This window comes from Anopheles coluzzii, chromosome 2 (genome assembly GCF_943734685.1).
Source record: "Anopheles coluzzii chromosome 2, AcolN3, whole genome shotgun sequence".
In the NCBI taxonomy this organism is placed as follows: Eukaryota; Metazoa; Arthropoda; class Insecta; order Diptera; family Culicidae; genus Anopheles; species Anopheles coluzzii.
Window position 1 is genome coordinate 5,201,966 of NC_064670.1, and position 23,055 is coordinate 5,225,020.

Here is a 23,055-nt window from a genome sequence, read left to right on the forward strand (position 1 = left end):
GCATTTGAAAAAACCGTTAGACGTTTCTATCGGTTTGGTGTATTGGACCATTTGTGGTAAGTCGTTGCTTTTCGCTTTCTTTCGCTTTCTCTCAGCGCTCTGCTGGAAACGTTCACATGCACCTTTTGCACACCCTAAAAGGTGTTGAATGTTTTGTTCGCGCCGATTTATTTCGCCTTATCCAACTATGAAAACGTAACAAACATAGCACTAGACCCCCCCTCTAAACGAACAGAACTTATCTACCACAGCCCGCATACGTTGTTGCGTCCCGGGACTAATAGTCGTCTTCCTGATAGATCTGTGTTAGCTTTTCGTTACTGCTCGGATGGCAAACGCGACCCATGATCAGGCACTGCACCACCCAAACGGTCGACACCACGAGCAGCCCATTGCGGGTCGCTTTGATCTTGATCTCCTCGGGAAATTCTTGATCCGTGAGCAGGTAGCCGGTCAGGTTTTCGGTAATATCAGACTCGGTTTTGATCAGTCGCACCGTACCGCCGGCCAGCTTGCAGACCCGGCTCCAGAAATCGTTGAAATCCTTGCACAGACTAGCCACATTAATGCACACCGAGGCGAACGGCGTGGCGGTGGCCCGCTTGTCCTTTGCCCGCCCACAGCCCCAGTCGATGAAACGCTTCTCGAGAAACGACCAGCCAGCCGGCAGCGCGTACGGTTTGTGGTCCACAAGCATCAGCACCTGGCAGCACTGTATAATCCACTCGTGTGAAACGGCCTGCAAAGGGACAAGGGGACAGATGAAGGAGCTGCTGCTGCACCTCATATTTGGCACCTCAGCTTTCACAAGCTTTTGTTAAGCTGTGTGTGCTGCTCCTTACCACAATGTCGCTCGCTAGGCACTGCACGTACATCGCCGTGATGGAAGGACGGGGCGCAATTAGCTTACACTGTTTGTACTTGTTCTTCGGGACGTCCTCGAAAAACTCATACACCTTACCGCCACCCGCCTCTATCTGATGCCGAATGTGTTGCTTCACGAACGGGGTGTTGGAAAATTGTTTCGCATTGGCCTCAGTGCTCTAGAAGGAAGGAAAAAGCGTTAACGTAAGTCTGTCAACCAATCACGTGGCGTTACCCGGCATTTCTCCTTACCTTTGAAGGAACGGTACAGGATAGTAGAAAGTGTTTGTTTCGGAATAGCGTTTTTGCATTTACGGGAATCGGTCCGAGCAATTGATCCAGCGAGTCTTTACCATCGTTGCCAAAGTACTCGTAGGCGATGTACATTCCTGTGAAATGGAATAGCAAAGCAAAGGTTAGCAAGCTATATTATAGGAATGGTTCAACCGGCAAGCGCAAGTCTCCTTATGTTCGGACGGGAACTTACTGGCAAGGACCGACTCCTGCTCGGTGCGCTGCAGCTCGGGTTGCACACCGTTCACTGCGTCGAGTCCGGTTTCGGGGCTTGTAACGACAGGCACTTCTTCTTCTTCTTCGTAACCATCCGATACATCGCTACATTCCGATATGTGTTCTGGTGGCGGGAGTTGTTTTCTGCAAAGAACGAACAACGAACGTTTGGTTACTTTAACTCCAACACTAGACACTACATCCAATGGTACACACACACACGCGCGCGCAGGTGGCAATGTGTATTTTCGAAGAAGGTAAAAAGTGTGATACATAGGGACAAATGCCAAACATTTTGCCAAACGTCTACTCCACCCCCCCCTCTCTGCCATGACCCACCCACCACCACCACTCTTCGTGTGCAAAAGGGGGTGTGGTGTGTGTGTGCTGGCATCAAAAAGGGTGGATTTACGAGTCAAAAAAGGACAAAAGCTCCATTAAATTGCGGCAATTATTAACGTTGTGCAGTAAAGTATGTAATTATGTCTTCATTCTACATTCCTATTTGTTGCGTGTTTTTTTTTTTTAAATCACGACTTCACCACAGTCAAAATGTTTGGCATTCCTCACACAGCGCACACAAGACAATATATATATATGAACCATTGGATGTTTTGTCGCTACATATTTCATTAATTTACAATTGTTTTATCACTCTCTCCTTTTTGATTCCGCTAAAAGAACGTGAGTCCCCGCGCACTGGACGTGGGACACGCCCCACCCCCCGCGAGAGTAAATTCAGTAACGCGCATTGATATTGTTCTCATCCGTTTTTGTCTGGGTGGTTTGTTTATTGAACCGGGTTTTAATAGAGAACCTTCGCGAGTTGGCAGCCTAGAGCAGCAGAGTTCGTGTGTGTGTGTGTTTCGATATCTGGCGCACGATGCACACAACGCTGCGCATCTTCATACGCACCGCGAGTTGCGGATTGTCAGAACGCGACGTGATGCCGAATGCGATGGAAGCTGGGATGACGACGACTTGTTGACGGCTGGGGCTTGCTTGGCTGCTTGGATGAAGCTCTCATCAATCCGGCACGCTGTGTAGGCGATGCACCACCACCTCCTCCTCCTCTACGTCAACGGCGGAATGTTGCAGCATTCACACGGCTGTTCGGCCCGTGGCAGGGCGGCCTGTGTGTTTGTGGGAACAATTCTCTTTGTCCATGTTGGGGGGGTTCGTGTTCCCTCTGTTCTCTTTAAATCGGTGTTCACTATCGGTTATGTCCCCGGCCTTACCCCCTTCCTTTTCTCTAATACACTACCAGACACACGTCTTCCAAACCTTGCTTATTCTCATTTGAATCAATGTGCATTATTCGATTAGCCGGCCATTCAACACGCGTACAGTTTGCGCTCTTCTTCTCACGTGGAACCATTGTTTTATGCTTTACTTTAAGGGATCGTGTGGTTTATTATATTTGTATCTTCATCGCTAAAACGTGTCGCTAAACTTGTATATGCGTTTGTGCGCGCCTGTATGATTTTCTAACATATGAACTAGTTCTGATATTTCCATTGCAAAAACAGAGGCTTGGCCGCAGACATCTGTGTAAGTCTGCTTACGAGGGCCGGTGAGTTTTTACATAATGTTTGATATAGAGGTGTGTAGAAGAGGAAGGTTCAATCCTTTCTTCCTGCACTTTCGTCCATCTCTTGTCGTTTTGCACCGCACCGTGATCACTCCTCCTTAGGCATGATGCACCCAAGGAGCGATGATCAAGACAAAAAAAAAACGGGATTATATTTTGGTGCTGTGCCTGTGTCTGTACGGTATCAAAATTAATGAGTTGTCTGTTGTGTGCAAAACCTAAGGGATGAGATGATCATTCATCATTGTCTCTTGCTCCGTGTTTACCATAGTTTTACCTTGCCACAAGAACATTTTATTCCAATCTTTTATTTTACATCAAATTCATAGGTGTAGGTGTGTGTCTGTGTATACGTATATAGTCGTATATATCTATATTATACGCCAAATTAGTCCGCCTGATAGTTTTTTGTTTTGTTTTGTTTGCTATTTACTAGATACTCTAGGGTTTAATGTCCTCGCATATATATCAAACTAGCGTTGGAGTAATGTCCCGGTTAAAAGTCATTACATTCATGGAAGAAACACATAATACATTTTCGTTACCGTTACTAGTAGGTAGGGGGAGGGGGGGTTGTCCGATTACTGGAGAGGCGCAAAAATCAGATGCCTATGTATATCAGCAAAAACGTACGTTACTAGTAACGATATCATTCCATCCTATCCTCCTATATATAGTAATGTCTGTTTTTAAAGTACGGCATTTAGTAAGAACCAAACAGAGATTAAAAGATACAGTCTTCCCCTTTCTTCTTCAATTTAAAATGTGGGCAATTGCCTCTTGCTGCTGCAGTAGTAGTAGTAGTAGTAGTAGTGGTGATAGTAGTAGTGAGCACCAAATCCCACTACAATACTCGATTGCATTCTCTACTAACTGACTTGTTTTTATTGCAGGTTGCACCGCTTTAGACACCAGTGAAATATAATGCAACTATTTTTCCTCTCCTCTAATTCAACATTTATCTTTGCAGGATGATGTTCCCGATGTTAAACTACGCCCTACTCCTTTGCGCTACAAAACAGCAGCATCTGAGAGTTCAACACTTTTACGCCTACAGGACAAACTCTGCGCGCAAGGGGTAAATCAAACTGTAAGAGACGCGCGCGCGCGCGCATGGAAGGACATGCAGCATCAAAATGTGTGGACACCGAATAGCTAATGGCGAGATTGATTAAAATACACAGCACTGTGTAGATATAGTTTCGAAATTTGCGCGATTATGGGGCATTTTAGCATTGTTCCGCACGTTCTCAGACATGCTGCTGCTGCTGCTGCTGCTGCTACGGCTATTATTGATTAAAGGTAGCTTGTGGATGATGTGGCACACCGACGATACACACTAATCGCTATCTGCATTTTACTACTCTAACTTACACACCTACTTCCCCTTAATCATAAAACATTACCTTCTTTCTGTGCGCGATCGCGCCTCTGTCTCTCTGTCTCTCGTTTTCTTTGCTCATTTACTTTGTCGCTGCTCTACTGTGCTGCTAATCAAAACTTTGCATGGGGAAAGCTTATAATTCTAAAGCATGCCAGGGCACAAGCACTTGTGCGCCTCGTACCCACCATTTTCACTCTCTCTTGCTCTTTCTACTCAACTGTCTGCTGTAAACTTCCGCCCCAAGACGTTGCTGTCGTGCTGTCGAGTGGATAAGGAATGCCAAACAATTTGATTTGTGTGTAATGATGCTTCTCTGTAGGTCGAATATCGTGCGTGAGGTTCTAACTGTTAGCTTCTCAGAAGCACCAAATGCCTCTCTCCCATGGTTCTGTGCTGGTGGTAACCGGGGAGGGCTACGCGAGGGAAAGATGACGCACGTGGAACGAGGATCCATCGGTCCACATCAGTAGTGTGAGTGTGTGTGTGTGTGTTTGTATGAACAGGAAAGAGAGGGTATGTGTCCAGTTTGCAAGCGCAAGAGAGAACGCTCTCATAATGATGATTTAAGGTTGAAAAACAAAATAGCATTCCTTTTCACTCCGCGTCCCAAATTTCCTCAGGGCCACCACACATCATGATATACTAAAATACATCGTTCCGGGTTCAAAAGGAAAAAGGGATATACGAACTACGCATATGCTTCGTTTGCGTTCCACAGTCGTCATTGCTTTAAAAATGTCGGAAGATTCCGTCCCTCCGTTGATGGAATTCTGAAGTTTTTGGTGAGTATTTTAGTGGTAGTTTTAGTAGTGGGGGGGAGTGGTTGGCTGGGAGGTGGTGGTGGAGGTGGTAAGTATACTATTACTATGCTATTTAGTATCAGTGTGTGTGGTAGGAAGGACAGAGAAATGTATGAAAAGTGTAGAACGGTGATTGGACAGAAGGGCGCATTTTGTTGTCAGAACACGCTTATGAAAGCCTATAAATACATAAACATAGCGAAAAAAAGAAGAAAAGATGATTACAAAATCATTCCACACGGCTCGTCCCTCCTTCTTCTAGCGATCCCCCTACCGTTGGTGGTCGCGCTCTACTCAACACAGCTCTATCCGTTTGTTAGCAGATGGTCAAAAAGCTAGTTGCAAGGACGGGTTCTGTCCACTGCAACTGCATTTGTTTGCTGTTCACCCTTCTCCACACGCCCAAACGTTACCAAATCTCGCTTACCTTCGTCCTCGGCGTCCCTTTTTACCAACACCGCCCGAGTAGCCCGCTTCCGGTGTGGCAGGTGTCATCGACTTATCGTTCGCTCCCCGCTTGCTGCGCGTGGAACGTGCACCTTTGTCGACCGACTCTGCCGTCAGCTCGGACGCGGCTGCGTTTCCTTCCGGTGCGTTCCCTGCGTTGCCACCGGTTGCGTCCTCGCCTGCGGCACTGCCGCCCGTACCGGCGGCTTGCGCACGTAGCATCTGAATCGGGTCCGGTTTATCCTTGCAGGCGTTGTGGATCCACTTGGCCTGCTCGTCGGTCAGGTAGATGTCGGTGGCCGTCACCTCCAGCGTGCTGGATGCCGTTCGCACACCGTACACGACCTCATTGGCATCGTTGCGCTTGATCTCCTCCACGATGGCGGGCTCGTACGTGTCACCGCCGGTCAGCGCGTGTATGGAGTGGTGCTTTATCGGCAGCACACCGTCCTCCCCGAACACGATAATGTCCCGGGACAGCGTCTTGGAGCAGCCATCTTCGAACACCACCACGTACTTATTGTCCTCGCGGTAGTTTGTCACCCGGCCGGCGTAGTACTTGCGATCGGTCCACCGGGCCAAGCAGCAGATGTCGAACTGCTTCGGCTCCTGGTGCACCGATTTGGACTTGGGCGTCGTGCTGGACGAGCTGGCGACGGGAGATTCGTTCGAGGAAGCGGCCAGCCCACCGGTGCCCTTCGCGCGCTTTGCCGGTTGCTTCGAACCGGACGCACGGGGAGTGCGCACATCATCGTCATCCTCATCGTCGTCGCTGTCGGCCGCCTTCGAACGCTTCTGACCACGGGAAGCACTCTTCTTTGCACTTTCTTTGCGGCCTCGTCCCCCGACGGCGGGCGTTTTCGGAGTCTTCAGCAGACCGTGCGCACTTTCCTCATTATCACTGACATCCTCGTCCGGCGCAAACGTTCGCCGCAGCTTCTTGAACTCGTCAATCATCAAATCGCAGAGCGCCTTCGGCCCCATTACGGTTTGCTTCATCTGCGGCACCGTGAGGGAGTGGGACGACTTTGCCGCACCGCCGGTTACGGTGGCAACAGACGACGACGAGGAACTGTCGGACGATTGGCCAACGTTGGTCGCCGCAGCAGCCGCCGCCTGCGCTCCCGGCAGCGTGAACGGCCCTATACTGCTGACACTACCGTTGGTGGTAGTAGTCGAGGATTGCTTTGAAGAGGAATCGATATTGGACGCATCGTGCGCCACCGTCTCGGCGGTTACTGACGGATCGGCTGCCCGCTCGCCGCCGTGGATTCGTTCCACGGACATGAACTGTAGCTCCTTTCCCTCGTACCACACGCTCACTTCGTACTGCTGCTGGACAGAGGTCGTGGGCGATATGGCACGGGACAGATCCAGCTGCATTGCACTGATGCTTGCTTTACTGTCGTCCTCCCGCTTGATGGACACGAGCGATGATTTGGTCATGTCGGTCTTACCATCCACATCCGAGCCTTCTGAGGTCGACGAGATGCCATTCACCTTGCCGGCATTGCTCACGTACAGGCTGATTTCTTCCGTACTGTTCATACCCGAGGCTGCTGAAATGAAACATTCAACATGTCACACATACACTGTTTGAAACCTTATCCTACCCTACACGTTTGTGTATCGTCTTTCGACACCTACCTGTGCACGAGTCCACTTCCGATACGTCGCTAACCGTTTTCTGGCTAGCCTTGGAACTGCTGCCGGAGTCTTCGTGCCGCAGCTCCTTCTTGGTGCTCTTCGCCGATGAATCCGATGTTCCCGTCGTTGCTGTTTCTGTGGTGGAAGGCAAACTTTTCGTCGAGGACGTCAAATCGCCCGCTTTCTTGTCTTCCGTCGTTTCTGTCTCCGCCAGCGATGCCGACTGCTCGTTGCGGCTGGTGGCGGCGGCGGATGGGGAGGACGAGGAGGTGGTCGTGGTCGTGGTCGTAGTATCGTCCGCCTCTATTCTGCTGGTTTCGACCGACGATGGTGGGTTCGTGATTTTGCTCACATTGCCCGAGCTTACCTTCCCGAACGAAGGATGAATCGGCGTGGAGCTGTAGACGTTCGACGAGCTGACGGCGGATGTCGTTACCGGGTTCAGCGTTTTCGGTGTCGGGGTCGCTGGATTGGAGGACGACGGTGTGACGACAGCTGCCGCCGTGCTGTGGTTCGGTGTGCTAGTAGCCTTTGCCGCCATCAAGCCGCTTCGGTGAACCGCTTCACGCAGCAGCTGCTCATCCAAACGCTTTTCCGTTGAAGCCGGTTTCTTCGTATCGCTGCTGGACGAGGGTTGCGAGCTACCGACCACACTGTCTTCCGGCAGCTTCACAGACGCAGCAGTGGGCGTTTCTGTGCGCTTTACTACTACCTTCTCCTCCTCCTCCGAGGCCGTGGTGGCAACGTTGCTACTGTCTACTACATCCTCCTCGACGTCGGTGACTGGTTTAGCGTCTGCAACACTGCTGGATGATGCTTTCGCTACCGAATCCACCACCTCCATCGGTGCCGCTGCTCCGGAAGTAGAAGCGGCTAGCGTCGAGGATGTTGCGGCCGAGGTGGCAGCTGTTGGCTTCTCGGTCGAAACCACACAATCCTTCCCATCGACACTGGACTCCTTCGGTTCCTCGTCTTCGCCACACAGGTACGCGACCTTTTTGACACACGGTGGCTCCACTACCGGCACTGCGTCCGTAGCAGACGGTTCGGCGGACGTGCTGCTCTCCGCTATGTCGTTTTCGTCCTCATCGACCTCCATGGCTTCATCGCCCGAAGGTGTCGGCAGAACAGAGGCGGAAACTTCGCTGCTCTCCGCCGGTTTTGGAGTTTCGCTAGTCGTCGTCGTCGTGGTCGTCGCACCACCCGCGCCCTTATCGTCCGAGCTGGACACGTTCGAGTGTTCTGCTTTGTTTTTGTTTGCGGTGGAATCGCCCTCCTGGCGCACGGGCTCTTCCGCTACCGACGAGCTGATTTCTTCCGACTTTTCGTCCATCGGGTCGGACTCAGTGTTCGGTTCGGTGTCGGGCAACAGTTCCACATCTTTCGGGGAGGAGGAAGCTTCATCTACCTCCATCTGTTCGACCGACGGAGGCTTCTCGTTCGGTTCCGACGGTCCTGGCGGTTCGGTGGACATTTCGCTCGGCTGCTTGGCGGGAGCGTCTTGTCTTTCCGCGCTTGGCTTGGCAACACTCGACTCTGGTCCATCGGTCGCATCGGCCACAACGTGCACTTTTTTCATTTGCGGCTCATTGCCGGCGGCCTCTTCACCCAGCGCAAGCTTCCGTTTAGTATTCGGACTGACCGTTTCCGCCACTTTTGAAACGGGATCGGCCGCAACAGCGCTGTCAGCTGCATCCACCTTTAGTGCGCTCGGCTGGGCTGCAGAAGATACCTCAGAGGACGATGCGGCGGCCGGTTTGGCACTATCGTTAACCTTCCCGGCATCCCGTTGCGGTTGGGACACTTCCATCCGTTTCTCTGGCATACCATTCTGGTGTGCCACTTCCTTTACCGCATCCAAATCCACTCCCTTCTCAATCGCCTCCATGCGCTTCAGCAGTTCATCATCTTCGTTATCGTCCATCTGGTCGGCACATGGTGGCGGGCCAACGGCAGTCTTGACAGGTCCACCACTATCCGTCGACTTTGGCACGGCGGGCTGTTTTGCGGGACTTTTTGTGGCGTCCGCTATGCTATTCGTTTCTCCCGCCTTTGCGACGGCATCAGCATCGTCTGACGCTTTCTTGGGCGGCGTTGGTGGTTTCAGCATCTCCTTGGGCGCTTCGTTTGTCTTTCCGGGCGAGGAGTCAGCAGCACAAGCTGAATCTTTCACTGAATCTGCGCTCGAGTCTGGAAGCGAACCTAAAATGAGGAAAAAATTAAGTTGAGTCTCGTACCAAATTCCGTGCGTCCTGAAAAGCGCAATACAACAGCACAATTTGACCGCTCGCCAAAACACAGCAATAAATTGTTTACAATCATTTTCGGTGGAAAAACACGCGCGCAGCGCAAAGCTTCCTTCGCTTGAGCGTCATTCGCACTGACGATTCGCAAATCATCATCGTTGGTAGGGCAGCAGCAGCAGCAGAAAAATGCTTGACACAACTTGCAGCGCCAGCAAGCGCACACAGCAGACAGGGGAGAGAGAGAAGTGAAAACGTACCATTTTTGCCAGATGCTGCTGCAGGCTTTTCAGCGACTTCCGCTACGGGGCAGGACTTTTCCACTACAACCGTGGACTCCGGAGTGGCCGCCGTCGCCGTCTTCGTCGTACCGCCGAGATCCATGTTTGTTTCCGGGCTGGCTGCTGGGATGTTTGCTGCAATGGTGTTTCTCCACCGTTAGCAAAGGTTCTTCTTCTCGCGAAAACGACAAACACTCACCAACACACGTGAACCCACGGACGCACGCACCGGGAGCATACACGCACACAAACACGCTAGCGCAGAAACCGCTTCTTTATCCTTCCTCCCTTTCCCGGGTAGCTCCTACCACACCACGCGTCGCTTCAACACACCCGGCGCGTCGTTTTACCCGTTCTTTGCTTCAATCACTGCGTGCACACACACTCACACACACACACAGTAGTGCCGGATTTATACTGTTTCCCAACGCTTGGCTACACTTTTTCCACCAACTACTGAACTACCGTGCACTATTGCGCTTCACTTCGCTGCACACACTTTCGGACCGCACTCGGGGTATGCCGCCACGAATAATCGCACACTAATCTGTTCCTGGAAGCGTACTCTATTGTCACGAAAAAGTGCTACCGGTAAACGTGCGCGCGCGTGGTTCCGTGCTTGTGTGTGAATGAGGCGGATGCACACACTGCTACCATGGTGTTAGTATTGGTGGCCAAAACTTCCTACCGGTTGCATCAACATTACATCCGATTGTGAGCATATTTCAACGCTTTATTTAGAGATTTTGTAACTTTTTCAAATATTAAAATTATTTTTCTGTATGTTTGCTCGTTCACTTGTGTAAAAAATGCGTCCACTATCAGAAATTTTCTAGTTTCTGTGCGACAGTAAACCGAAATGCCTTGCCAAAATCCCACTGTGCGAACACGATCCCTTTCTGTACCTGCTATCTCGCACACACTACGCGTTCTGCTGCTATCTTGACAAGTGAATTGCGGGTAAATATTTTCTTGCTCCGCTAGATCGAAAATCGATGAAACGATGAAAGGCTGAATTTCAATTTCGCTGTTGATAGCAGTTATTTTATTTTCTGAATGTAGGAAAAGTGAAACACGACAATGGCTGCTAGTAATAGAAATGCATCTGCTATGTGTAACCGCTTTTTATTTCCCACAATATTACATTTTGTTTTAAATCGTTTCGATTCTCTCTCTCTCTCTCTACTCGTCCTTAACTTCTTTCTATTGCTTATCAATTATATGTACAAATTGTAGTAAAAAAAATACTTCTTAAAAATCATGCGTAAGGAAAGAGAACATGATCGATCACAATTAAAATTATCAGGCAATATTGTGCTTGAGGCAGGGGACACTTAAACACTACTGCTGCTAAGCTTTCTCTCTCTCTCTCTCTCTCTCTCTCTTTCTATCTCTCTCTCTCTCTCTCTCTCGCGCTCTCTCTCTTATTCCTAATGTCTGCGCGCGTTGATCTTACTTCTCCAGCCCTCTTCCACGGACGGTGTAAGTGCGTGTGTGCTTTAAATTCCGCTTCCCTCGCCGACACATCCCTACAGTTCCGTACCGTTCGGGGTATACTTTTCCTTGCCAATGAAGGAAATCATTTCCGTGCCCTCGCGGCACACTTTCTTCGTTGGACTGGGATTGTTGTTGATCGTGTTTAGACTGTTCAGCGATCCGCTGTACGGGGCCGGCCCGATCAGGCTCAGTATGACTGGCAGCAGTATCGTGCCGTGGAACAGTCCGTACGCAATCACGAGAAGGAATATTTTGAAAAACGTCCTGTAAGTATACGCCTGCGAGCCGGACAGTATCGAGAGGGACAGTATCGTGGATCCGCCGCCGTAGAAAACGGCCGCCCCGATGTGTAGCACCGTCTCAAGACTGCGCCGATTCCGATCGCCCTTGTTGATCGTGAGGAACGTGTGGCCAATGTGGGCCGCATAGTCAACGCACAGCCCGACGGCAAGCTGCAGCGCAATGCAGGACACGAGATCGAGCGTCAGCCCCCAGACCTGCATCAGCCCGCCAACGTTGACGAGCGTAAGTAGCACACAAACGAATATCCAGAAACAGATTTGCAGATTGACGATCAGCACCACCGAGCAGAACATGACACCGATCAGGGCGAGCGAAATGTTGCGATAGATTTCCGTGTCGATGATCTCGTCCGTCACCCAGTTGCCGAATATCTTCGCCCACAGGGTGCGGTAGTGATCGCCCGTGCTGATGTTGCTGCTCGCCAGCACGTCCTCCACCGCGTACTTGGCCGGCAGGTACTCTTCCCGCTCCTTGAACGGCCGAAACTTGAAGTCCATCGTCGTGACGGTGATGTTGGGTGCGGGCTGGCCGCACTTCAGCTTGGTGGCGAACTTGATGTTCATCTGGTAGCGGCCGCCCTCGTAGCTGAACAGGAACTTGCTCAGGTACTTGCGGAAGTCGGCCTCGCTCAGCGCATCCACCGCAATGTCCTTGTCGTAGTGCGTGTGCACAAAGTCCTGGAACGCAGTCACCCACGAGCTGAAGCTGTGCAGTATGTCGGTGCGATTCTCCAACCGGTGCGTAATGCCGATCAGATTGGGCAGCTCGGCCGTGTAGTTGAGATGGCCGAACAGGAGCATCGCCTCGTACCCGGCGTTTGGGTAGTGTTCGTGCGTTTTCACCACGAACTGGTTGTAGTACGTTTCCTCCGGGATGAACCAGTTGGGGTCAAACTTTTGCCGCAGCTTCAGCAGATTGTGCACGTTGACGCCGGTCATCAGGACGACGGCCAGTATGACCAGCACCTTGCCCACCGTCGTCAGCAGGAACTTTGAGTAGAGCGCGTTGATGAACCGGTGCATCAGATTGTACTCGCACCAGAGCGAGGTCGACTTTTCGTCGTGCACCACCCACAGCAGGAACGAGTTGCGCCGGCTGGCAATGCGCAGCTCATCCAGCGTAAATATGGCGACGAAGAAGGTGATAACGAACACGAACATCATGAACACGCCGGCCGCCGCGTAGATGCAGAACGACTGTAGCGAAGGGATGACCGTGATGGAGCCGACGATGAATGCCACAATGTCGGTGAGCGATGTGACCGTAATGGATGCGCCAGCATGCTGCAGCATCAGCCCCATCCGTTCGGCCAGCTGCAGGTCGGGATTGGCTTTCCGCACCTTCCGATAGCAGGCCATCATGACGAACATGTCGTCTACGCCGAGCCCCATCAGCAGGAAGGGCAGCGAGGTGTGTACCGGGCCGTAGGACACGCCAAGCGCTGCCATAATGCCACAGCCGGCGACGAAGCCCATTCCGACGCTCATCAGTCCCACCGATCCAAGAATGACCTAAAGAAGCCGGCACAAACAGAATCCAGTTAGTGGGACGGGCCACGGTGAACTCTCGGCGGTTAACGTACCCTAAACTCGGTCCAACTGAACTTCGATAAGACGAGCTGCATGTAGACAAACATAACGATACCGCCGTAGATTAGCTTATCCATGTCCTTGAACATTGATTCCTCGCTAATGTCTCCGTAACTGCCGTACGAAAAAGATAAACCGTTAATAGCAGTAGTTTCTGTTTTCCATCCCCTGCGCCCCTTACCTTCTTCCGGCCGCATAGTAGATGCCGGTCTCATTGTTCGACAGATCCCGCTTCGCTTTCGTAACAATCTGCAGGAACCGTTCCTCCCACAGCATGGCATTCTCGGTGACCCAATCCTCCGTACCGGCCGCATTGCCACTCACGTCCGAATCCACCTCGGAGAAGTTGACGTGCACGAACCAGTGCGTAACGAGCGAACCGGCCGACACGATCCGGCCACTCCAGTCGCGCTTCACGTCACCCAGCAGCTCGGCAAACTCGACCGTGTGCCCCGTCATCGGGCTGATCGTGGTACGGTTCAGCTTATCCACAATATCCTCCTTCGACAGGCCGGCAATCGTGGTGCGATTATACTTCCACAGCTCCAGCAAGCTGCTACCGTAGCAGCCCAGCTCGATCCGCTCCACCATCGGGCAGAACAGAAACGAGGGCACATCGATAACAGGTGTGAAGAAGGGTTTGCTCTTCTTCGGGCGGCGTGTCGTTACCGACGGTTGCTCGAGGTCTTGCGCGTGGCGCTTTCGGCGCGACAAATCCGCCGTGTACTCCGCTATCAAAGGTACTCTAGGGAAGAAGGGAAAATGGAACATAAAACGCTTAATTAAGAGCTGTCTGAAGGGAATGGTCTGAGGGTTAGCCTTACTTGTGGCAAACATCGGTCCAGCCTAATCGTTGACCCTCGCTATTGTGAAACGTGAAGCCTTCCACTTCCTCCGTGATGGTTGCAATCTGCGAATATAATAGAAGATATCAATACCCGTTTCCGCTTTACAGCAAGATGCAGCAATAGGGCAGATGGTCGCTCTCTTACCGTCTGTAAAACTTCCGGCACCAGCACATCCGGTGCAGTGATCATAACCGTTTCGATCCGATTGCCTTCCTTAAAGTGCTCTATCAGCCAGTTGGTGTCGTGCTGAAACTTCGACCCCACCGGTATCCACAGCTTCATGGGGCTCTTTTCTTTGTGAAACCGGATGAAGCCCACGCTGCACAGGGCGACCAGCAAGAAGCACAGACCGATCGTTTTCCACGCATTGTTCGCTATCCAGTAACCGAGCCTTGATTGGAGGGAGGGAGAGAGAGATATATAGAAAAGAAAGATATGATATTAATCCCGGTTTGCTTGAGCTCATACAGTAGGCGATGGACAGTAGCAGTCTAAATGTATGGGGATGGCACATGGAAAACAACACAGGAGCGCACGGAAGACGTGGCTGCAGTCATATTTATGAGCGCAAGAGGTTGAATGCCGTCAACCGTGTCGGGATGCATTTAACTGGAACAACCTCATTAAACTGTGCGCATTTGACGCAATTAGATGTACCAAGTCGGTCGAACAAATGCGGTGAGGAATGTCCCTCCTCACACTCGCTAAACGGTACTGCTGCATGCACTTTCTTATCAAAGATATTTGATCGGCCAGACGCGTAGAGAGCTGGGCTTTACGCTATCCCAATTTGTGGGAGGAATAATAATCATTAAAAAGGTTAAAATAGAAAGGGAGCATCGTATGAATAATTTACAAAGGGCACAAGAAAGCCCTTCACTGATGATTACCAGATATCGTGCCCTTAGTACTGCTACTGGCTAACAGATGGCGCCACCTCCAAAAGCATCTGATCGTTTGTAAATTATACAAAAATGGGTAGATTGGCTCTAAAAAAATCATTTTTTGCACACACACTGCTCGTCATCTGTTATCTCACGCGAACTGTACACAAGCGTTAAATTTGCAAAAGTTCAATCATTTACGTCTGGCACGTGCCATCCCTGTGCAACTCTATCTAGACGGTGTCTGGGCGGTCGATTTTTCCCATGCTTTATTTTTGTAGATCACACTGCAGGTCACCACCACCATTCGGTTCGATTCATCGGCCAGTTTTGTTTGGGTTTGATCGTTATGTATAAACAAACTGCACACGCGCGCGCGCTCGCCCGCTCAAAGTACTGAATACTGTGTATTTTTACACCTATTTTTAATACAATTGATAAGACGCGGAACAAATTGTAGCACCGCGGCAGAGGATGGATGCCGGAGAGCAACGAGCAAAAAAAGCGGCAAAGACAGACAAGACAGAGGCGGCCAGTGACTTATCGTTCTCGTTAGTTATATCATCATCGGTAGCAGATTTATTGCCATGCATATCATTTCGTTGCAATAACCCGTTGACCGCAAAAAAAGCATCTTATGTCCGTATGGCCGCACTCTTCCTGCACTGGGCAAGAATGATTGCAAAGCGTGGATTCTCTATAGCTTGTAGCAGCGAGATAGTGACGAGCCATTTAATCGGCTTTCACTTTTACGGATGGTTAATACATGCCAGCGAAGAGGAAGTGGCATTACGAATTATTAAAAATAAACCAGCAATAGCAGATAGGATGGCGTTTCTTCGACAGGCTGCGTCACGTCACGTCTGTTAAAGTCTATTATATTAAAGCGTAGTTTGAGGTCTTAAAGACGGCACTTCTTGCTGGGTGGCCACTTTTATGGTGAAATTTGCTATGGCACCACTTTCCTGACCTTTCTCTAAACAAAAACAAACATTCGCTGTCGGTGCAGTTGCAAATCGATCGTGTCACTGCACGCAGCCGGACATTGCCAACCGCGGTCCGGCGGCGGTCAAGGTGAATAATTCGAAATGTGGCGTATGTGTGGCCCGTGCTAAGCGATTATGCAAACAGGACGCATATGCCGCGCCTCGCATCGTACATGGTGACACTTTTACTTTTACAGCCGCAGATGTTTGATTTTCACACTCGCCTCTGGACCGACGATCAAGCTTAGCTGTTGTGTGGTGGGGTTACCCGTTTATTTATTTGTTTTTTTTTTTTTTTTTTTTTTTTTATTACACCAGAGCTTCATTTATCACTCTCGATTACGGGCAACATATCAAGGTCGGTGTTGTGTTCTGCTGGCGATAGTTTAATCAAGCCCGTCTGGAGATTGTTGTTGTAGTGGCCAACCAAACTGTTTGTGCTCTCTAATCGGTTGCTACATCCATTTGTCCGGATAAAGTTTGCCAGCGATCCACATAATGCTCGAGCGTTTAATGATCGTCCGGTATGTTATCGTGGGTCTTTAATTGACTAATCCATTACCATCTGTGTGTGTGCTGTGCTGTGAGTACAGGAGTACTACCAACCATATTCTGTTAACAGTCAAACATCAATCATACTAACTTTGGACCTTTGCAGAAGCTCTCCATGCCTCGAATGAACAATGTTGCCCTTAGAAAAAAAGCCAATCCAACAATGATCCAGCAAATATAAGTAAAACGAATCGATTCCTTCATTTCCGATTGCCTCGATTCATATTAAACCTTCACCTCCTTTCCCCTCTTCCGAAGGAAATCCTCCCCTCGAAACAGTTGTCATTGGTGTGTTATCACATTCGGATCATGCGTTCAAGTGAACCTTTGACGAACCGTATCGAACCTGTGTTATCAGTATCAGACGGTGTGTGGAGTAACACAATCGAGAGTATACTTTTGTAAGAAAAAAAGACACAAAACTCGATTCGCTAAAAATAACCACCGTGTTGTGGGGGCATTCTTTGAGAAGGGGAAATACCCATTAGGAAACGAAACCGCATATCATCTTAGGGATAGTACACAGATCGGATGCGACAACCGCCCTTGAAAGACAAACGGTGGTCCTCAGCTTCCTTTTAACGGTAAACCGCTTTCCAGCGACTCCAATTCCATGGTCATTTGGGATTGGACATGCTGAGAGCTTTGACTTTAAGTCGCAGCGGAATTTATCGACAAACCGCCGAACTGGTTCCAATAACTGCACCTCCGCCAGCCAGCTTATGCCAACCCGCTGAATGCAGAAAGAATGGCGTGAGAGCTCGAATTTAAAGTTATTTCCCCTTAGCCCAAAATGCCGTTCGATGATCTTGGCTGTATCTATCTTTTCTGTTTTTTTTTTTTTTGGGTCTGAGTTTTGTCCGAAACCTGTTATTCCAATGCAACATTTTCATCAATGCTCTTCCGATGCTCTGCTCTGCTCTGCTTGGCATTAACATTTCCATATTCAAATGTGTTTGATTAACACTTTTTGATTGTTGCCTGCTGTTGTTGTGTTCTTTTCAGGAAAGGATTTCTCTGTGTTTCGGTGTAGGAAGTGTGATCTCTTCGCGTTCGCGTGACCTTGGTAAAAATTAGCAAACCGATAAAAATTCACTGTCAAGTTCACCGGTGTGGTCACTCCGTGTGTGTGTTTGGATCTATTTCTTCGTTAATTTTAATACCAAAAATTGACGATCGTGTTTCACACCGATTGTTAGCATTTTACTTACCGGTAGAAAAATTTCCCTATCGCCATCGACACGTAGTACGACAGCCGTCCCATGCAGTTCAGCCGGTCCACGTTCGGTTCGTCGCATTCCGGCTGCACACCCGGATGTGGCTGATGATTGCCACCATTTTCAGTCGTCGGTTTGTGCAGATTCTCCTCACTTTCCGCCCGATGATGGCCATTGCTAAGTCCGTTACCGTTCATTGTTTCCGAGGCAAGAGGCTGCACTAAAACACTATCCTCACCCACTGTGGCCTCTCTTCCAATAGGATTGCGTAAACACAGCTACTGAGCAATTTTCACCAAAAACTGGCCCTCAGCAAGCGATGATGATGGGCAATAATTTATGCGACGCTTATCACAATTACCCCGCGGCGCTTGACGTGGGACACGCGAACCAGCCTGACGCACATGTGCCGTCGTTGTTGAGCAGATTAACTGAAATTGATACACACACACACACACTCCCGGAGCGTTTGACTTCACAACAGCCGTTCGGGTGGATAAATGTGCTGGTCTTAAACTGACAGATCGCTCGAGCGGTCGTCACTTTGCTGTGGGTTCACTACTACCGGCAGGCACTCTATGGCAGGAACTGAGCAATAAGGCTGCTCTATTTGTACATTCTGATTGATCGATTGCAACACTGTGGAAAGAAGGAATGGAACAGGTTAGAGCTAGTGAATAATATGCGTGAATGTGTTTTGCTTTCGCTCCCTTAGCAGGCGATGCTTTACAGGTGCAATAGGGAAATAATGAGCTTGTACACCTGAATTCTTCCGTTCTGATAACGATCCAACTCTTCATTAGTGCATTGATTCGTAGCAGTGGGGCCGGGGAGGAAAGGAGGGACGCTTGTGGGATAGTTTAAAATTTTAATTGCACCCCATCTCCAGTTACGTCAGGCCACCGATGGCAAGTCAAATAGGCCCGGCCCGAGTCATACTTAATGTCTGGTTTATTTCTCACCCTTTCTCGAAGCGTTAATTATTTCACTGCAGCAAGGGGGTACTTGGTGGTGGTGCCCCTTGACCGGATGGAAAATGGGAATTGCACGTCATGCCGCACCGAAGAAGGAGGAGAAGGAAACGTGCACCTTACCATTTACAGGTGCCATGCTGCTTCCAACTAAACACTATTCTCCCAACAACTCTGTCGCCATCTTTCGATAGTGGTAAAGCTTTCGAAGCGCCATTAGACCATCCTTTCCCACACGCACAACAAAAACACACGCCCTGTTATAGCAGCAATTAAAACAAAAACTTCCCATTGTCCAGCGTCGGACGGGGAGGGTAGTGGCCGGTTTATGGCACCCGCGACCCACTATGAATAATTGCAGCACCCCACAGCCTGCTCTTTTGTGTGTTGGTGTGCTGCTCCGTACATATGAATGAGCCGGCAAGGCAGTGAGGAGAAATTAGTACACCACACAGTACACACAGTGTGTGCGTCACTATGGTGACTAAACAGCGGGCACTGCGCGACCATGGCGCGTAATCACTTGCGCGAATGAAATGGAAATGGTCCACTATCGAAACACGCCTCGCGTTAGAAGACGATGTTTGCGCGCAAATTCTCTTTGTGTCCTTGCGCGCCTCGCTCCCGTCAAACGCGGAGACGCGGATGAATGTAAACTTGTTAGATTATCGTTTGATTACTTGCGTCTGATCAAACTCAGCACCAGCCCATGGAGCGGACGTGTGAAGCCTTCGCGGGCCAAAGATTCAATTAGTCTTAATCAATTGGGTGGTGAACTTTGGTGCAGCCCCCGGCCCGGCGGTTCGCGTTCGTTCTCTCGGCCCAGATAGGTCGCGCGTTTGCCTTGTTCTCATTTGCCGTGCATGAGAACCGATCGTGGACGTCTATGGGGGGGTCGGGCGGGCTGTGCCGCAAACGCAAACGAACGGATGACCTGAAAACGGGCTACCCCGCTACGTCTGGGGATGCAGATGTATCGAACACCATTAACCGTGGGCCAAGCATTTGAGTGATGGGTGAACGCAAACTTTCTCTTCAATATTTGTTGCAAAAAAAAAAAAAAAAAAAAAAAAAAAAAAAAAAACATAATTTGTGTTCATCCCATTTCTCCACCTCTTCTGAAGCTGATGAAGGGGTAAAGTCTGACGTTATTACTAACACATTGATAGTCTATGCCTGCATCATGCTTCTAAATACCAAGCGCGGAACGCATCAAAGCTCCTAGAACAGTCTCAAAAACCAAAACAACTCGATCGTCATCATCATCACCATCGTCGGTGATCGTGTCAAAAGATGCTGTGTGACGTTGTTCAACTTATTTTTTCCTGTTTTGCCCGGAATGTAAATAAAAAACTAAAACTCATTCTAATCTTCACCGCACATCGTTCAAGCCGGTCGAATCAACGAACTGAAATGCGCTTTTTTGTTGCTTTCGCTTCTGAATTCATTCTAATCCGCATTCGAACCTGTTCTGTGCTAGAATGTTCGATCGAATTCCTTCCCGACCCGATCATCAACGACCATCTCTTGGCTGGGCCGGTTTTTCCAGCGCACGTTTTTGAACGCAGGTGCAGGCGCAGGGGAATGCGAAAAACACGTTGAACTTTTCCACGTTTTACGCGCCTGTTCGGCACTTGGCCTTGAAAGGGAAGCCAAGCGACGCGCGAAGTTAATGAGAAATAAAACGATCGTCATCGCTGTTACGCGCACCTTTTTTAATGCTCTGGGACGTGATCAGCAAAATCCCCTCCCCCTCGAGAAAGATATGTACAATCGAGGAAGGGAGCATAGAGCGGGAGAAACAACGATCGAGGGCAAGGTCACGGTTAGCGAGTGTCACCCGTTCATGGGCACATTCTCTTCCAAAAATCGATATAAAAACAAACAAACACACACACACACACCCGGCGGCACCCGGCAAATGATGCGGTCAGTTTGACGAACAGACGCCGCCGATCGGTAGGTCATGCACACACGCGCGCGCGCGAATGGAACCGCTAAGTGGATGCGCAAACACTTTCGACTGCTTGCGCTTCTTCTTGGCGCTTCGATGGCCGTTTGTTGGGTAGAAGCGGAGGGCGCAGCTTCTCGCAGTGTCACACAGGATGACAGGCGAAATATAATACAGGAAATAGCCGTCCGCAGTCCTTGGTCACGGGCGGGTCAAACGCCAAAACATATGTGCAGATACGGCTTTGTACAGCGTGTAGCGGTGCTGATTCACCACGCCGGGGTTAAAAGTCTTCCATGCGAGTCGCATCGTGCTGAGCTAACGCTTCTCTTCTCCACTCTTGAATGCATTCGGAATCAATGTTTCGAGATCAGACAACGAACACCACCACCACCACCATCATGACGGACACAGATTAAATACGTGCCAATGTCAAGCGCGGAATTCGGTCATTAACGCAACGACGACAATTTGATACCCTCCCTACGGCGCTCCAGGGCAAATCTAGTGAAAGGATGCAAAGGCCGGTGCCGCTTTCGGAGCAATTGTGTGACAGAACTCGCGACCGGTCCAATGTGGCAATTTTCAATGTCGCCGGAAGCTTGGGACGCCGCAAACAAAACAAACTGCCCGCCCTGCATACACTTGGCTTTTTCGGTAGTTGAAACAGCAGCATTCTTATTGCTCTTCAAACACACGTCCACACGAGGACATTGGAGGTAAATTTATGGCCCCAAACACAATCTCAATCACGGGAGGGGATTTTTTTTACGATTCGGGAAGCTTCCACCCCCCTTCCATGGCAAACAGCTAATGTTGGGCGCACTTTGCGTGCAAATATTGGCAGCGAATATATAAAAATCAATATAACGTGTTTTACCCCACAAAATGGCAAATTTCGGTTGTGTGTGATCGCGTGTGTGTCCCGTTTGCCTGCACTGCATGGCCTACTATGACTCAACTCCACAGATTCGAACTCCCACCGGATTGGAATCATAGTAGCCGCTGTTTCACTGCCGTATTTTTTGCCCTACGCTCTCGCGGTTCTACATAAGATCGACGTCCGAATGATGAGTTCGTTGGCGCATAATTGATTCGACGCGTCGATCAGACCATATTACACAACTTTAACAAATTCTGATCCCTTCCGTTCTATTGCATCACGGGTGGAAGGTTGCAAAAACAACCATGGTTAGTTAAGCGTTAAAACAGGTTGGTCCTACAGAGGCCGCTTTATACCGGTTTTGGTTGTTGTTGTCCTCTGACGCGCTTCGTTCGACGCACAGAAAAAAAAAAAAACAAAATATCCACAAACCCTTCATACACACGGACACAATTCTGTGAAACTTGCCTTTTCTCCCCTGATTTTAAATCGATATACAGGAGAAAATCAACCAAAATTATGGCTTTCGGCGCTTCGAGCATTTTCTGCTTTGTGTCCTTTTCGTTTGTAGGTCGCGAATGCAGGTTAAATTGGAACCGGTTTGGTCCCTTTAATATCCCCTACTACTGGGTCATTTCTGTGGAATATGTTGAAAGTTTTGATTGAAACGCGCCCTGACCTCGTGCCTTTGTTGGCAACAATTTCCATCGTAGAACGCACGTTCGCATCGATTATCCCTATTTTTGCGCGATAAAGCGTGCCATCATCCTTTGGCTGTTTGAATTCAATTACTAGCATCAATCCGCCGACGTGTGCGATCGATTGATTTCGTAACCTTTTCACACCAGTAGCAGTAAGCGAAGTCGGAGAGGTGCATCCGTGCATTAAAATCAGCTGTCCATTCGTCCGCCCTATCTCACTGCTTGCTGACCTTTCCTTTCCAACGCCGCTGCCCGCCAGCAATCTTTTCTGGTGCGCACTGAAACAAAAGCTAGCTGAGCTCGTGTGCTGCGCTCCCTTCAGTCGCTTGGCGAGAAATACGAAGAGGAAGGGACACCCCCGGCGGAAAACATCTGTCTTTGGCACATCCACTCACAACGACCATGGCACGGTTAACAAAGAACCAACTAAGACGCATCTAAATACGCAACTAAACCCGCTACCACTACACTAGTACGCAAGAATCACCGCCGGTACGGGATTTTCTCGTGGCGCTTCTCACTTGGCGGCGTTATTTTCACTGTGCCCTCCGTTAGGGATCGGTATTTGCATTGCTTAGAGAGCGAATGCAAACCCGGAAATAAAAAGGTTCAAAAATAACACCGAGAAACTACTGTCAAAACATCAAGCTAGACACACACTCCGTACCTCGGTCAAGCAGAACGCGTAGATAACCACCATGCACTCTAGAACAGCACAGGGACTTCACCGCGACGGGTCGCGCAAGAGAAGGGAAACGCACCAGCCGCGAGATGTGCGCCGCGCAGCGAAACACGCGTGTTCGACCGTCTGCTACGAGTGGCGAGAAACAACTTCACCTTCTCTCGGCCAACTCGACTTGCGATGGTTTGCTCTCGCACTGTACGAAACCGCTCGTGGCACAGGGT

General features: G+C 49.8%; 2 protein-coding genes across 5 annotated transcripts; both read right to left on the reverse strand.

Moving 5' to 3' along the window:
* Positions 1-119: 119 nt before the first annotated feature.
* LOC120950454 (serine-rich adhesin for platelets-like) lies at positions 120-10,418 on the reverse strand. Of its 4 annotated transcripts, none has more exons than XM_040368479.2 (8): positions 9,967-10,418; positions 9,747-9,902; positions 7,244-9,445; positions 5,577-7,155; positions 1,352-1,518; positions 1,117-1,253; positions 843-1,043; positions 120-739 (listed from the first exon to the last, which is right to left on the reverse strand). In XM_040368479.2, exons 2-8 carry the CDS (start codon positions 9,868-9,870, stop codon positions 278-280), a joined length of 4,872 nt encoding a protein of 1,623 aa, XP_040224413.2. In that variant the 5' UTR covers positions 9,871-9,902; positions 9,967-10,418; the 3' UTR covers positions 120-277. The 4 variants fall into 4 exon arrangements, with proteins under 4 accessions (XP_040224413.2, XP_040224415.2, XP_049463130.1 ...); XM_040368481.2 differs by having other exon boundaries at positions 5,577-7,152; positions 9,967-10,417; XM_049607173.1 differs by lacking the exons at positions 9,747-9,902; positions 9,967-10,418 and adding an exon at positions 9,560-9,657.
* Positions 10,419-10,855: 437 nt separating this feature from the next.
* On the reverse strand, positions 10,856-22,994 carry LOC120950455 (patched domain-containing protein 3-like). Its single transcript, XM_040368484.2, has 7 exons — positions 22,817-22,994; positions 17,638-18,282; positions 14,149-14,395; positions 13,981-14,066; positions 13,338-13,901; positions 13,150-13,270; positions 10,856-13,078 (listed from the first exon to the last, which is right to left on the reverse strand). Exons 2-7 carry the CDS (start codon positions 17,838-17,840, stop codon positions 11,297-11,299), a joined length of 3,003 nt encoding a protein of 1,000 aa, XP_040224418.2. The 5' UTR covers positions 17,841-18,282; positions 22,817-22,994; the 3' UTR covers positions 10,856-11,296.
* Positions 22,995-23,055: the final 61 nt, after the last annotated feature.

What these genes read in the sequence shown, in the direction of transcription:
- LOC120950455 (XM_040368484.2), bottom strand. Translation starts at nt 17,840, where the DNA reads ATGAACGGTAACGGACTTAGCAATGGCCATCATCGGGCGGAAAGTGAG. An exon ending in TGCCGGAAGTTTTACAGACG is followed by an intron (nt 14,067 to 14,148) that starts GTAAGAGAGCGA and finishes TTATATTCGCAG; the next exon opens with ATTGCAACCATCACGGAGGA. An exon ending in TACTATGCGGCCGGAAGAAG is followed by an intron (nt 13,271 to 13,337) that starts GTAAGGGGCGCA and finishes TTCGTACGGCAG; the next exon opens with TTACGGAGACATTAGCGAGG.
- LOC120950454 (XM_040368479.2), bottom strand. Translation starts at nt 9,870, where the DNA reads ATGGATCTCGGCGGTACGACGAAGACGGCGACGGCGGCCACTCCGGAG. An exon ending in GGAAGTGGACTCGTGCACAG is followed by an intron (nt 7,156 to 7,243) that starts GTAGGTGTCGAA and finishes GTTTCATTTCAG; the next exon opens with CAGCCTCGGGTATGAACAGT. An exon ending in CCTGTACCGTTCCTTCAAAG is followed by an intron (nt 1,044 to 1,116) that starts GTAAGGAGAAAT and finishes CCTTCCTTCTAG; the next exon opens with AGCACTGAGGCCAATGCGAA.